The sequence below is a fragment of the Podarcis liolepis genome (genome assembly GCF_965112155.1).
Source record: "Podarcis liolepis genome assembly, chromosome: 8".
Taxonomy (NCBI): Eukaryota; Metazoa; Chordata; class Lepidosauria; order Squamata; family Lacertidae; genus Podarcis; species Podarcis liolepis.
In genome coordinates, this window is record NC_139560.1 from 60,073,313 (window position 1) to 60,088,812 (window position 15,500).

Below are 15,500 nucleotides of genomic sequence, written 5' to 3' on the forward strand. Positions count from 1 at the left end.
CCACAGGGCAGGCACCACTACCGAGAAGGCCCTCTGCCTGGTTCCCTGTAACCTCACTTCTTGCTGTGAGGGAACTGCCAGAAGGCCCTTAGCTCTGTACCTCATTGTCCGGGCTGGACAATAGGAGCCACTCCATGGGGATCGGAGGAGAATGAAGTCAGGAGGACAAAGGGGGGCAGCGACTGGGGGAGAGGAAGCACCAGCAGCAGGAAAGAGAACAGAATTAGATATAAGTAGATCTAGAAGAAAGTGAGACAGCAAATTTGCAAAATAAATAGGAGTCAGCCACAAGGGCAGCCTTAGGTCAATGGTGTACCTGATCTCTCTCTAAATAATTAATAATCCCTATTTTTTAAGAAAACACTACCAAAATGGTTGGCTTTGGTTATACCTGAGGGCAGAGTCTCTAGTAAATCTATAAATGTTTCTCATGCTGAAGTCCAGAAGACAGCCTTTGAAACCAACTTTACACCCCACCTTTGCCCCCACCATTTATTTGTTTTAGTGGATTTTAATTGAACAGTGATCCTTGAGAAGTGGAATGGTACAGTAAACCCAAACATACTGGATTCAATTTATACGGGTAAAGATGGGCACCTTACCAGTATTCAGGTTCATATTGCAATTGAATCAGGAGCATATTTATTCCCATTTTCACGCAAGCTAAAAATAAACACTGGAAAGAGAAGGCGAATACATGAATGGCAGGTGCCCTTGTGAATCTGCTGCTTTATCGTAAAGTTTCCTCAAGGGGGCAGCAAACTACAACCAACGCTGCCATTGCAGAATATCGCTGTCGAGTTCACTGTCCTCACTCTGCACGAAGGCCTCTCTCTCTGATGTAAGAGGGTCTTGTGACTGCACCCACGTGACCAGATGGCACAGGACACCACCAGCAGAGCAACAATCCTCTTAAGAGTTGCACAAATGTCTGCCAAGGCCAGTGACAGCATGCAGACCACGACAGAGCTGCTGGACCAGACAGAGAACAGTCTGCTCGAATGCAAAGTGTGCTTTGAAAAATACAACCAGCAGAAAAAGCGCCGGCCCAGGAACTTGCCATGCGGACATGTCATGTGCCTGGAGTGTGTCACATCACTGGCCCATCCCCGGAGTCTTAAGCTAGAGTGCCCTTTCTGCCGCAGGGCTTGCAAATCTTCCGAGACCAGCGATTGCTTGCCGTTGTTGCACCTGATGGAGATCCTGAGCTCTTCATCCATCAGTGTTCCGGTTTCAGGAAGGACCGTTGGAGCAGCTGAGGATGTGGTGATGCCAGGATCTCAGGTCTTAACATTTCACCTGTCTTTCGGAGGATGGGGGACCCTGGTCAACCCGACAGGGATTGCTGTGTGCCAGAGGTCTGCCTGCCTAGCGGTGGCTCACGACGGCAAGAAGAGGATTAAGCTCTTCAGTTTCAACGGGCGCGTCATACAGCAGTTTGGAGAAAGAGGGCAGGCAGGAAATGACATCAGGTACCCGACCGATGTCACCATCACGCTGGACGGCCATATCGCAGTCACGGACAGCGGGGATCGTTCTGTCAAAGTGTTCGACTTCAACGGCAGGGGAAAGCTGGTTATCTCCGAGTCCTTCGGTTTACCTTGGGGTCTGGATACTACGCCTCAGAACGATGTGATCATGACCGATTCGGTGGCAGGTGCTCTGTATCGCTTGACAGCCGACTTTAAGCGGGGGGAATTAAAGGGGGTGGAAAAACTCTGTTCTAATTTGTGCGACCCGAGGAAAGTGGCCGTTTCTCAGGCCTCTGGGGCCATTGCTGTCATAGAGCATTTGATGGCGAAAGGACCTAGCTGCGGCTGCACCATGCTGAAAGTATTCGCTGCAGACATGCAGCTCATAAGCCAGGTGGACACTTTTGGCCTGAATCTAGTATTTCCTTCCAAAATATATGCCAGTGATGTGACCTTCAGCAGGGAAGGTCAAGTAATAGTAACCGATGGCTATAACCAAGCAGTCTTCTGCCTTGGAAAACCTGAAGAGTTCCCTATGTGTAAACCTATCATTACCCAGGGGCTTTCTTACCCTTTGGCACTAGCTTTCACACCAGACAGTTCTCTGATTGTCTTGGATGGTGGAGATCATTCTTTGAAAGTATTCACGGCTAGCTGAAATATGGGGGTGTGCTGCTTTCACATTGCCTGATTCACAGCTTAACAGAGAGTATGTGGAAGCTCTTTGTGCCTAACACCCCAACTTCTCTAAGGATCGCTGATCAAGTTGATGGATTATGCTGAAATGGCTAAAATTACCGCAAGAATTAGAAATCAGGAAGACCAAAATTTTAATAAGGAATGGGGGAAATTTTTAATTTATATTAAAAGCCATTGTAAACAGCTAAAATCGTTAGTAGGATTGGAATAACGCTTGTAGTTTAATGGTGAATTTTGAACACAACGGAGAGTTAAAAGATTTGGATCATTATAAAAGATGCAGGAGGAAATGATTAACAATAGGACCCACAAAGGGGAGGAGGGAAGTCCAGGAGATTCTTTGGAATCTTGTTTCTATGTTGTATGTTGGATATGTGACGGAAAAAAATTTAATCTGAAAAACCAAATAAATAAATTGAGAGAGGGAGAGAGAGAAGCTGATATGAGTCTTGTCCATGTTGTGTATTGTGGAATCAGTTCAGCGGATGTGAACTAGACTACTTAAGGCTGTGATATGTACTGTAACCTCAGACTAGTGAGGAAATCCCATTGAACTAAGGTGCTGGACGTGTATGTTGGCCATTGCCAAAGGAGTTACTGCAGTTGGGTATTACAGAAGCTGTATGTGAACAATCCAGGTAACTTTCTATGTTGGGCTGTAGACAGGCTTGTGTTTCCCTTGGATTTTGGATGGCACATGTGAAAGCCCACCTTCAGCCAGAATGTATGACCGCCCCCCCCTTGCATAAGCAAATGAGTGTTTAAGAGAATGGCCAGCATCTGTTAGTGCAGTCTTCCCCCTACCTGGTGCCCTCTGGGTATTTTGGACCACAGGTTCCATTCACTCCAGCTGCATCGCCTTCCCATCTAGCACTGATGACAGTTGCAGTCCAAAACATCTGGAGGATACCAGGTTTAGGAAGTCATGTTTTATGACATTGCACTGGCCATTGTAAGCTGACCCAAGAAATTCAACACTGTGGCAGCATTAGTCAGGGCTGCTACACTGGGGATAGATGCCTTCACCAGATGTGTTGCCAGGTCATCCTGCAAAGCATTTAAGTGGAACAAAGCGGGGCAGAGAAGGGGCATGTTCAGGATGGTGGAGGCATGGGAATGACTCATGGCCATGCCATTAAACCAGCTTTTTCCACACACCTTGAAGCCAGTTAAACTAGTGCAAACCTGCCTTTTCAAGGGTGTTCCTCTGGGTGTATATTTTATAGAACATATCATCTCCATCTGATATATATTGGATACCTCTGAATACCTCTGAGTTTGTCAGTGACCGTTGTAACTACACATATTTATAGAAGGAGTGCCTGTTTGGCTGGTTATATATTTTTTCCATTGCAGATTTAAAAGAAACTGTGATTTAATTGTACTTTTTGGGTTGTTGTTTAAATATAAAAAATGTTAAAACTATTTATTTTGATGAATGTAAAGTGCCGAACTGCGCCTTACACACAGCTGTGCTTCTTTTTTATGAGTTTCAGTTAAAAAACAATGGGGGAGGGCTGCTTAACTATTTCCCTTCTGGCTGTTTTTCTGCAGCAACCCCCCCCCTTTCATTCCATAGAAGAAAAAATACAGGTGCCAATATAATATTTCCTGTACAGAGAAACGCACCTGGGGTTAATTTTGAGTTGGGGGAGGCAGCTGGAAGAAAAGTTACATAAGCCCTCCTTCCTGCCATTTTTCGACTGAAATTTGTGGCCTCAAAGGCTGTTTTTAGTTGTTAAAAATCATACACATCAGAAAGAAAAATCCCTTTGGTTGCATCTTGCCCCCCCACCCCACCCCCCACTACAATACATAATCTTTGTTGCTGTTAGAAACAGAAGGCCCAGTGTATTGCTAGTAACGCTAGACACAATTTATTTCTGTTTTCTTAAATATAACATAGAAGTGTTTTTAGAATGTTACTGAGATGAGCTTAAAGAATCTCTGATCATGGGGTAATCAGGCTCTTAGGACTGGGGGGCGGGGGGGGAATGCAGTGCCTTTTCCCCACTGGTTATTCTGGTAGAACTGTTACCTTACTCTTTGATAAATTAAGGAAGAAATAAATTAAAAGCTCATGAAATACTACAAAAAAGTTTTAACATTACAGGTTGACCTGGGGGAGGGGGGGAGGTTTACTGCATCAAGATATTGATGACTTAGGACCTTGTGAGATTTTTTTAAAAAAACCTCATTGTGTTTAATAATGAAATAAAGAGATGCATTTTCTCTTTTCCTTTGGTTGTGGGGAAAATGTTGGAAGTCCAGTACCTACTTGTGGCAAAAAATTGTGGAATTACATTAGTGTGGAAAGGACCCAATGAACTCTGGGGTGTATCTTCCATTTTATCTGCAAACATGATCTTTTTAATGATGAAATTGTCACTGTAGCATGTCAAGCTGTTGTTGATTAGGAAGCACTTTTCTCTGGCTGGCTCAGCAGTTCACCTTCTACACACTGAGAGCCAAAACAGACACCATTGAGATGGTGGTAGGAAGGGAAGAGATTTGGATATACAGAAGATTAAACTGTGAATTATATATTTTTCAAAAAAGTTGGAGCCTAAGTTAGTTGTACTTAATAGCTACTGAAAAAATGGCATGAACAGAGTCATGACTTATGTTGCATTTGGGGGGGGGCACCAAATTTTGGCCTTGCACAGGGCTCCACTGAAATTTGAAAAACCAAAGTCCTCCCCCGATTTGTTACAGTTGTTTTTAAATATCCCACAAGATAAACTATGGCAACATTATTAATGCAACTTGTCCAGTAGCTCAGGGCCGAAATAGACTTGATGTGAAGGAATCTATAACTGGATCGCAGGACTTTTTGTTTTTATTTGAAATAATCCACAAGACTTGAATCTTTCAGCATCCGACTAAAAACTGCCCCCACCGTGAAATCTGTAATGCCTTCACACCTACATTATGAATTTTATTTATGAATGTGCAGTTCTGTTTTCTTAGAATAGTCTTCCATGTTTTATGTCTCCCAGTGCATTTGGGAGTACTGTGGATGCCCCATGAAAATGATGGATGCTGCTGCCTCGATCCTTGAATTGTCAGGTGCTCCATCCATGGCCAGCTTTCTCTGTACATTGAAAAACACCATTATCATGCCTTTCTATTGGTCTATTTAAGTTTGTTGGAACTCCAGATAAATGTGAGCACTGTATGTTGCAAGACAACATGTACAACAGTGATCCCCTCCCCACTGAGTGTTATCTTCATCACCCTGTCACATACAATGATTCACTGAGTTTCAAATCACATTGTTTTCTGTTAAGAGCTAGTAGTAGGCATAGCAACCCATCAACTCTTAATGAAAATAAGTGGCTTAGTCTAATGCGTTGACTATGCTTTGAACACAAGTGGAGGAATCTGCAGTTTTGCAGGAGGAGGAGGAAGAGATGGGCAGTGAAAAGAGGATATTTTGCCTCCCACCACCCAAACCCGTGTTGGCACACCTGATCCAACTAACGTAACATGCTTTTTCCAGCAAGCCCATCTCTTTCCCTGCACATACTATTTGCTAGATCAGGAACCATGGCTCAAAATGGGATCTGCATCCACTTTCCCATCCCAGTATGAATGCTGTTTTGCGCATCCTGCATTGCTTTCAGTGGAATCAGTGCTCAGGTGCATGTCCTGATGCACATTTGCATCCACAAGCTAGAGTGTGAATGCAAAACTGCTGAAAGCAACACACTGTAGACAGAGCACGTCTGATTTGCCTCTCAGTCATTTAAACTGTCTCAGAACCCCACCACAGATGTCCTTCCTATTGTGCATTTACAGTGATTTGTTTTTATGATGGTATCGGGATGGTCAATACTCTCTTCCTACAAAAGTTCGGGGGCAGCCATAGCTGCTTTGTTTCCAGTTGGTGTATGACCAGTAGCTTCCTGCTGAATTTCATTCCACAAATGGTTTGTGGATTTTCTTTAGTCCCATATTGGTTGCACTATAGAGCAAGGGTGACTTGCCAGACAGCAATGCAGGAACATCAGGGGATATTGTGGAACAACTAATAAAGTGGACTGGCGTAGGGGCGATCCTTTATAAATCCACCACTGTAGATGCACTTATTGTGTTATTGCTCATGCCCCCTTGCCACGGAAATTATCCTTCAGAGGGGGAGAAATTGAGCTCCAAGAAGAAGTACACCACCCCAGAAACCAATTGCCTATTCCCCATGATCCTTTAAACCGTGAAGGCTGTTAAGAGGTGCAAATTTTATATCAGAAACAGAAAATGTGTTCTACACAGAGAATACTGCATAAAAATACTTATTTAACAAATGCAAAGACTTTAAAATTCTACAACACAGCTCTCAGGTGGCAGCAGTTCCAAGAAGCAGAGATCTAAGCTCCAAATGGAATTGGGGAATAGAACTGCCAATTGACCTTTATTTTTATTTAATTTTGTAAGTTCATCCTTAGTTGCCAAGTAATGGCCTTTAGAAGAATAAGATATTGTGTAAGTGTCTCAAGTGTCTCCAACCCATCAGGGACGAATGCCAACAGGCTTCCTTTGGCCATGTCTGAATCTCCAGAGAGCTGCTTAGGAGATGCTTTTGAACAGAAAATGACTGGTAGGGAAAGGGTTAGGTAAAGACCCTTTCATTTCTCACTGCTTTGCTCAAAATCACTCTTTTGAAACTGCCTTCCAATATATATTCAGGCTTCCTTATACATGTACTTTGACTCTCATTCATGAAAAGAGTATTTGTGGTGTATTTGTTGCTTTCCCTGACAACTCTTGTAGTTTTAAGGTGTGGGGTATCTTATTTTTAATAACTCAAAGTAAGAGGCAGATACAGAAACAATACCTAAACAGCCAGTGAATGCTCTATCTGGATATTTATGAGAACTTATCAGCAAGCCAAGTTTATAAGTAGCTAGAAGCAGCAATGTATGTGTGTTTGTGTGTGTGGACAGATACTGGCACACATACTGCCACATTAGGAGTAGCTTTACAGATTGTGGGATGCTACTGTTATGGTGAACTTTACTACTTATTTGCTAATCCAGGAAGGTAAGCAAATGGGCTGCCCATTTTATAGAAAGCTGGTGCTTGCTCATTATAGTTTGGAATGATAGCTTTCAGGATGATCTACAGCTTTTCACAGGTCATTCTTAAAGTGCAAAGTTGTACAATTTCCTTCCTTATGTATTGCTGTCTGAAAATGAAATTAAAAAAAAAAAAATTTGTCCCGAATACATAAATAATAACCTAACAGTATTTACCAGCCGGCCTCCTGCTTTGTTTTGTCAGGAGCCCCTCATCTCAATTCAGGATTCATGTTCACAATAGAACTGTGGGGATCTGCTTCAGCCATACTTGCATACCAGACATTCTTTATTGTAATGATGAAGAGAGTGAATGCTTTTTTAGGGAGGGGCGAATAATGGAAGGCTTGTCCTTTCCGCAGCTCATGCTCATTTATGTTGTACATGTCACAAACTGAATGTGGCAGTTAATTGCTATTTAGGGGGTAAGCAATTCATTTTCCAGAGCTGGGTGTGCAGAAACGAGAACTTAAAGTGAATGTGGTAGGGCAAAGAGCCTCAAATATAGGAACTTTGAACCTCTAATCTCTTTTTCAAAGGTAATCACTGTGTTCTACATTAGAAGAAAAGGCGACTGAGAGTCAATATCCTCCTTTCTCTTTCTCTCTCGCACAATGCTTCACTTATGATTCCTGTCTGCCCATCATAAAACATACCACCACAGTAGCATTTACGGGACTGATTAAACTATTGATTAGACAAAAGAAATCTGTCCTTTTTTTCTCCTGTTGTCTGAGAGAACTGTGTGTGCCTGACTGTTGTTACAAACTGTAAAACTTTGTTGGTGGAGTTCCTAAAAAAACCTGAAGATTTTTGATGTGTAATTTGCAGGCATCAAGAAAACCTCATTTTATGGCTTGGCAAATGACATTAAAAAGAACAAAACACCACAAAGCTATTTAGCTTCCATCTGAGAACTTGTTAAATCCTAAATAACATTCTTGCTGCATCCTGAAATAGTTTAAAGCAGTGTGGCTTGGATAAAGGTTAGCCTGAAGACCTCTGGCCAGAAAAGACCCCTCCCTGACTTTTTACGACCACCTGGGGAAATTATTTGTGGGAACACCCAAGGCCCACCCAGTCACTGTCAAAGTGGAGAGGGAAGAATGCTGGTGTCCTACAGCTCAACTGCTCCTTCTTCTCTCCCTGGATTCAGATGCCCGTGGTGGAGTTGGTAAGCATGTTTTGAGTCTGTTGCAGCTGGTCGCACTGCACAACCTACTTGTGGAAGTTGTTGCTTCTGAAGACAGCAAGGACAAGAAGAAAAGGCATTGAGGACAGAAACTAAAAGGAAATGAGAGACTGGAGGAAGGAAAAAAGAGAACATAAGAAGAGCCCTGGTAGGTCATATAATCTAGTCCAGCATCCTGTTCTCACAGTGGCCAACCAGATTTTATTTATTTATTTGCCTTTATATACCTCCCTATACCCGCAGGTCTCAGGGTGGTTCAGCAGATGCCTATGGGATGCCCACAAGCAAGACAGAAGTGCAATGGCACTCCCCGGGCTTATGATTCTCAGCAACTGATATTCAGAGGCATAATGTTTTCCAAAGCAAACCCTGCATACAAGGACTCCCCAATGCAACATTTTATTGCAGGTCCCATTTGTTTGTTATACAAATCTGACAGTTTAGAGGTACAGTGCAATTCTCCTTCCAACACTACTTGACGCCAAAAAATTGCTTTGTTGTTGTTTCATCCCTGGGATAGCAAAGAAATCATTTAAGTAAACATGTACCGTAAGTAAATCAGGGGTGCCTGATGCAAAATGGTTAATGCAGTTATATTTATCGAACTACCTTCTGATGACATAACAACACACAACTTTTAAAGCTATACACAGCGATTCCCCATTGCTTATAGCACAAGGCAAGTAAAGTCAAGACAAGTGGGATCAAAATTGAACTTTAACATGCTTTACTTTAGCTAGACTGTGCCTTTAACTTTGTTCTCTCTATATGTGATCCATATTGCATATGAATAAGTTTATTGTACATTGCTTATAAACAGAAATCACTTTTCCCCTTGCCCCTTACTGAAATAATCCATGGTTTGGGCCAGTGCCTAAGTCACAAATTTTCCATTGATGTTTATAAACAAGGTTATAGTAAATATTTAATTTTATCATGACATCTTACTCAACAGTACAACCTCATTTCTCTGGATGTGAAATGCTTTTGAATTGTTTCACATCCTACTTAAAACAAATTCCACATTGCCTATGGCACTGGGATCCAATGAGAAAAACATTGTTTTTGAGAAGCAAGTAGCTTTGCAGGATAATTTAGTAATAGTGCCAATAATAGTAATAGTGCCAGAATAATTTAGTAATAGCTGGCTCATTTTGTCAGATTTAATAATAGAATTTTTTTTTGGGGGGGTATTATTGTTTCTCCTCACTATTTTGAGAGTATAGGGTTATTTTCTACAGAGTTTTAATTCAACATCATTAAAATAAGTTATTAATCCAGAGGTATTTATCAAAACGTTTATGTACCTTTTCTGTTGTGCTGCATGGTAACTGGAATGCACCACAAAATCCAAAATGGTTTGGATCCAGACTAAAGGAGGCTGCAATCTTCCCATTTACCTGGGGAAAGCCCCATTAAACTCAGAAGGATCTACTTATGATCTATCAGATGTCTGCACTATGTTAGTCATCAATTCCACTGAAATAAACAGGACTTGTTAGCTATATGACTAATTTGTCCAAGTGCTTTAAATGGGACTAATGTGTGACTAACATGCTTAATCCTGTGCTAAATCCCTTTACTTACTCCTGCGTGTGTACAGAACTGCAAATTTAAGATTAGATCAAATTCATTCCAATTGCTGGATTAGTTCAAAGATGTTACAAAGATGTATATCTAATTGCCTCAAGACCTCAGAAAGATATGGGCAATGAGCGATCCCACCTCAAAAATTATTGAGACTTAAAAAGGCTGCTTTTAACATTTCGGAATATGTAGATGAACTCTGGATCACCAACAAGGAGACAAACCTTTATTACAATAGTTAAACTCAAATCTGTATATACAGTTTAAAAAATAACACCAAAGAACATACGATACAAAGTGTCCCAATGAAGTTCAGCAAGAATAAAGTGTAGATCTCTTCTTCCTGGGCTGGGAGGGAGGGGTCCACCATTCTGGGATCCAGCTCAGGTACAAAATGTCTTGGGTAGGCCTCGGCATCAAGTGACTGAATCGTCAAAAGGAAAATACATTTGAATGCACTCCTAGTTTTTTCTTTTGAATTTGCCACCTTTCTCTGTGGAGCAACATTTAATCCAGGAAGGACTTTAATATAGGGACTGGAAGCTGGGGGAGCAGGAAACATTTTGGGGGAGGCCTGGGAGTAATCAGAGAGAATTGTGTTGAAATTATATATAACCAGTATAAAACGGTACTTTGTAAGGGGTATGTCTTTTTGGATCTCTTTGAATACGTATTAATAAATAAATTTAAAAGAGAAAGAGGAGAAAGAAGGAAAATAGAAAGATAAAAAAATGGGTTATATGTTGCAGGAAGGGGGCTAAAGATCTCAAAAAGCTGGGACGCCCCTGTCATTCATGTTAAAAGTACAGTTCTTAAACCGCTAAAGATCTCAAAAAGTTGGGAAGCCCCTGTCATTCATGTTAAAAGTCCAGTTCTTAAACCGCTAAAGATCTCAAAAAGTTGGGAAGCCCCTGTCATTCATGTTAAAAGTCCAGTTCTTAAACCGCTAAAGATCTCAAAAAGTTGGGAAGCCCCTGTCATTCATGTTAAAAGTCCAGTTCTTAAACCGCTAAAGATCTCAAAAAGTTGGGAAGCCCCTGTCATTCATGTTAAAAGTACAGTTCTTAAACCGTGCTGAGAAAGGGCTCAAGTGAAAAGCACAGAGTGGAGCAGAGTATCTCGGGTAGCTTTATAATTCAAGATGCTGCGATCGTCCTTAAAATGGGCAGCTCTCATCCTCTGGCTTCCCATTCCTCTGCATCTCAACCTGCTCCTTCCCTCCGGGGCCGCATCCCGACCCATCGCTGCCTCAGCAACCCTCCTGCTGCCTTAAACTTAGCCTTGCGTGGCGGCGGCGGCTGCCCGGAGGGCTCGTGCGCTTTTTGCCGCCTCCTCCCACTCTTCAACTTGACACCAAATTCGAAAGGGTGGAGGCGGGGGAAGCGGAGCAGGAGGAAAACAAGCCTCTGCCGCTGGAGAAGCAAGCTTGAAACACACTCTACCCTCCCTCCCCGTCAGCGCTTCCATCTGCGCTTGCGCGAATTCCTATTCCTGGCGAGCGGAGGGTCCCGAGAGAACTCGCGCATGACCGTTAGGAGGACCTGCCTAGCTCCCGGCTACCCAACTCCCGATCCCCTCAGTGCCGAAGACGCTCGGCTATCTCCGTCGTTTTCCGACGCGCCCCTTCCCTCCTCCTCTTCCCCCCCACCCGCTCGCCCGCCCGCCCTCGCTCCGTCTGCCTGACCCAGGAATCTCAGCAGAGACTGAGGAGAGAGAGGGAGGGAGGGAAACGAAGGCAGGAGCCGCCGCCGCCGCGGGGGCTGGAAGATGGCGGTTTGGATGGGGAGAAGGAGGCGGAGGCGGCAGCAGCAGCAGGCACGGGGCTGTGGGAAAAGGCAGCGGGGCTCTTCGCGCAGGCGAGGCTGAGGGAAACGCCGCCGCCGCCGCCGCGTCCCCGGGAAGCTCCTCTCTCTCCGCCTCAGCCGCCGCTTGGTGCCGGTACGCCGCCTCCCGACTCGCCGCTTCCCCGCCGGCGTGAGATGGACGTCGGCGCCGCCGCGCTTCCCCCGCCGACGGAGCCTCGTCGTCCTCGCCTTGAGGCTCCGCCGCGGTCCTGAGGGGAGAGGCGGGCTCCGCCGAGACTCGCTCTCGCTTCTCTGCCCTCCGTCGCGAAGCGGCAGGGCGACCCCTGAGGGAGCTGGCTGGCTGCTGAGGGGGACGGGACACCCGGCGCTGCCTCCGCCTCCTCCGCCGCCAGGGAAGATGTCGGATACGAAGGTGAAAGTGGCCGTCAGAGTCCGGCCCATGAACAGGAGAGGTAATAATAATAATAATAATAATAATAATAATAATGGGACGGAGATGGCTCACACTCGCCTCTCAGCAGTCCCCACTAACCCCGTCTTCACCCCTCAGAAGCACCTTTCCCCCTCGCTCCCTTCCGCCCTTCCAACTTGTTTGCAGAGTTGAACTTTTTTCTCTCCCTTGGATTGGCGGCGGGGCGAGGAAAAGGGAAGGGTGTCCCCTCTGGCTTGAGCAAAGCTCTTGCCTAGCCCTTCCTGGCGAAAGTCTCGGGAGCGGGGAGCTCGGGGTGTGAGCCCCGCGGTGAGCAGGATGAAGCCCCGATCCCTCATTCGCTCCCTTGGTTTTCTTCGCTGGAGCGCAGCCTCCCTTTTCTTGCAGCGAGGGGCGTGGAGTTGAGGGCAAAACCCATCGGCTCCTTGTAAATCTGTTTGGAGCTGGGCTGCTCGCTCGCTGGGTGGGTGGGGAAAGCTGGCTGGCTTTGGGGCGATTTCTCAAACCTGTCAGGGGTGCCAACATTTATGGAGGGGGGGGCAGATGAGCCCCGCCCGGCATAATTGATCACATGACACAGCACACACCATTTGAATGGCAGTGCCCATAAACTTGGGGGGAGGGGTATATGATTTTTTTAATGGGGGTTTCCGAAGTAAAGTTACCGGATTTTTTTCAGACGGACTTTGGCCCCTAGGAGTTGGCTTCTATGCAACCTATCATAAAGTTGCAAGGGGCCACAAGGATTCAACCCCCTGCAATGAAGGAATCTTTTGCCCAATGTGGGGTTCAAATCCATGATGATCCTGAGATTAAGAGTCTCATGATCTACCGGCTGAGCTGTCCCAGCTGACTAAAAGCTGTGGATCTTCTTCTCTCTTCCCCACTTCCAGTGGAGGATCTGACACTATCATCTCCTAGTCTTGGAGATGGTGCCCTGAAATGGCTTACATGGTCACTTTTTGGGGGGCGGAGGAGATTTTCAACACCGCTCAGTGTGACTTGGTTGTCTTGACTTGCCAGCTGTTGTTACAAAAGGTGGTTAATGAAAGCAAGAGAGTGGTCTTCTTTCCACCCTTTTAGTGCATGGCTGGCTGTATCATTTCACATGGGTAACATGCGGAGAACATACAAGCCAGGCAATGAGACTGGGCACTGGTGGAAAGCCTCTGTCAATCTGTAGGTCTCCAACTTTTTGCTCTTGGATTGTCCTTCCCCCCCCTTTTTTCCCCTCCCCCACATTTTTTTTGGAGAGCAACGCCCATGCCATTTCCTACACTCTTAGCAGCAAAAGGGAGTTGTTTTCTAGACACAAGAAGAAAGAAACAGGAAAAGCCCTGCTGGCTTGGGATGAGCTGTATATATCATTTTGTAAGGGAACGTTCTGAAATTCTCAGTTGCATTATGTTTCAGAGCTGGAGCTGAATACAAAGTGCATTGTGGAGATGGAAGGGAATCAAACTGTGTTGCATCCTCCACCTTCAAACAACAAGCAGGGAGAAAACAGGTAAACATCCAAATCTATATTCTCAATTCAGATAAATGATTTGTGTGCTTTGTTAAGGAAGCACCAGCTGTTTCTGTAACTTGTCTCTACTCATGGGAAAAAGTTCTGGGAGGTAATCCTTCTCTGATTCACAACCATATAAAAAAGGAAGAATTACAATTAACCTTCAACAAGCTGAGTGCTGAGTTGCATGAAAAATAGTTATGGATTCTGACTTAATGTAGAATAGTAATGATAAACTAGTAAAATAATCTACTAAGAATGTCGGAAATCAAAACACTGTAGGTTTAAGTACAGTTACCTTGTAAACCACACTCCCCTCCCCCAATGTAGTATTCTTCGTTGATTCAGGAACGATAGAATACTATGGATTCTTCGGCAGCAGTGAAAATTGTTACTGATTTCAGTGTACATACAGCTGAGTAGATGTATTTCCTGGATTCTTTATTAAGTCTGCTTATTAAGTCTGCTTATTTTAATGAATGAAGAGTGAAGAACTAAATCATATCTGGCTTTTATTTGTAAAGGCCTGGAAAAAAATTGTTGGAAAATATCCAAAATACCAATGTGCTGGACTGTAAAAATAGATCAGATTTTTTCTTCATAAGGGGCCAGGAGGGAGGTTGTTCAGAAGAGACATAGAAGGAAAAGTTAGTGTTGTCTGTGTTTTTTGGGTGGGTGGGTATGATCTGTTGATTGTCATAAGCACTTCACTCCGAATGTCTTCTTTGAGTGTTGTAATTACTTTTTAATAGGAAAATGTTTCACATAGTATAGGTGCCAGTGTACTATTCTACTGAAACAGTTAGTTGAGAAGCAGCATTCATTACTGAGAACGGAGGAAGGTTGGCAGAATATATGATAGTGTTGAAGAGCTGTCTAATTGTCGGGCTTTTACTTGCAAACTGATGCACAGATTCCTGTATTTGGCATATTTATTTTAAAGTTTGACATTAGGAAATAAAGGTGTATGAAACTACATACTTGGTTAATTTCATTTTTAAACAATAAAGATAGGCTTACTCGGTGCTATTTTCCTAGAAAAAGAGGTGCTGGAACTCACCATGAACACCTCTCATGTTCTCTTATAAGGCAGTGCCACCTATCTGAGAGGTGCCGGAACTGAGTTCCAGTGAGTTCCAGATAAAAAAAAAGCCCTGGGCTTACTCCTGTTTGCCATTAAAACAGCACAAAGTGCCACAACTGATTCAGCCAGTGCAGCTTGTGACATGTTAGAATTTCAAGTGGACAGCAGCCTCCAGTCTTAAGATAAAGTAGACAGGTGTCATGTTTATGTCTTCTACAGCACAGAACCAAGGCTTGGTGGCAATAAAATTGGAGTAGAACTGGGGATTATTTGCATATGCAGCACATACAAGATATTTTACTGAACTGACCCGTGTTGCTGTATGCCTATATGTTTGTTAGATTCATTGATCACTTCATCCCAAAGGTTACAGTCAAGTAACAATCTGAAAGTACCGTATATTAAATCCCTTAAAAACAACAGTTTTGTATTTTTATGTTGGATTATATATAGTTGATTGTTGTGTGCCATATACATAAAAGTTATAAATAATCAATTTTCTACCTACAAGTAGCCCTCAAAGTGGCTTACTGTCTATGCTAAAAGTATAATTTATATCAATAAACAGTACAAACTCTTTTAAATCCCTGTGCTGGCTGCAGTCCACTTTCTGATGCTGTGTAAATGTCTCTTTATCTTGAAAACT

At 43.7% G+C, this 15,500-nt stretch overlaps 2 protein-coding genes across 8 annotated transcripts in view; both read left to right on the plus strand.

Annotated features, from left to right (window-relative positions):
- The first annotated feature begins 389 nt into the window (after positions 1–389).
- On the plus strand, positions 390–7,405 carry NHLRC1 (NHL repeat containing E3 ubiquitin protein ligase 1). Its single transcript, XM_083518882.1, has one exon. The coding sequence runs from the start codon at positions 877–879 to the stop codon at positions 2,128–2,130; it is 1,254 nt and encodes a 417-aa protein (XP_083375008.1). The 5' UTR covers positions 390–876; the 3' UTR covers positions 2,131–7,405.
- Positions 7,406–11,054: 3,649 nt separating this feature from the next.
- Positions 11,055–15,500, plus strand: part of KIF13A (kinesin family member 13A) — a 74,156-nt gene continuing 69,710 nt past the window's right edge. For 4 of the 7 annotated variants that reach the window (XM_083518893.1, XM_083518896.1, XM_083518895.1 and 1 more), the window contains exons 1-2: positions 11,056–12,282; positions 13,674–13,767. In XM_083518893.1, coding sequence (XP_083375019.1) covers positions 12,228–12,282; positions 13,674–13,767 — 149 coding nt within the window. In that variant the 5' untranslated portion in view covers positions 11,056–12,227. Of the gene's footprint in view, positions 12,283–13,673; positions 13,768–15,500 lie in introns of all 7 variants that reach the window. The other 3 variants (XM_083518894.1, XM_083518897.1, XM_083518900.1) reach the window with 2 other exon arrangements.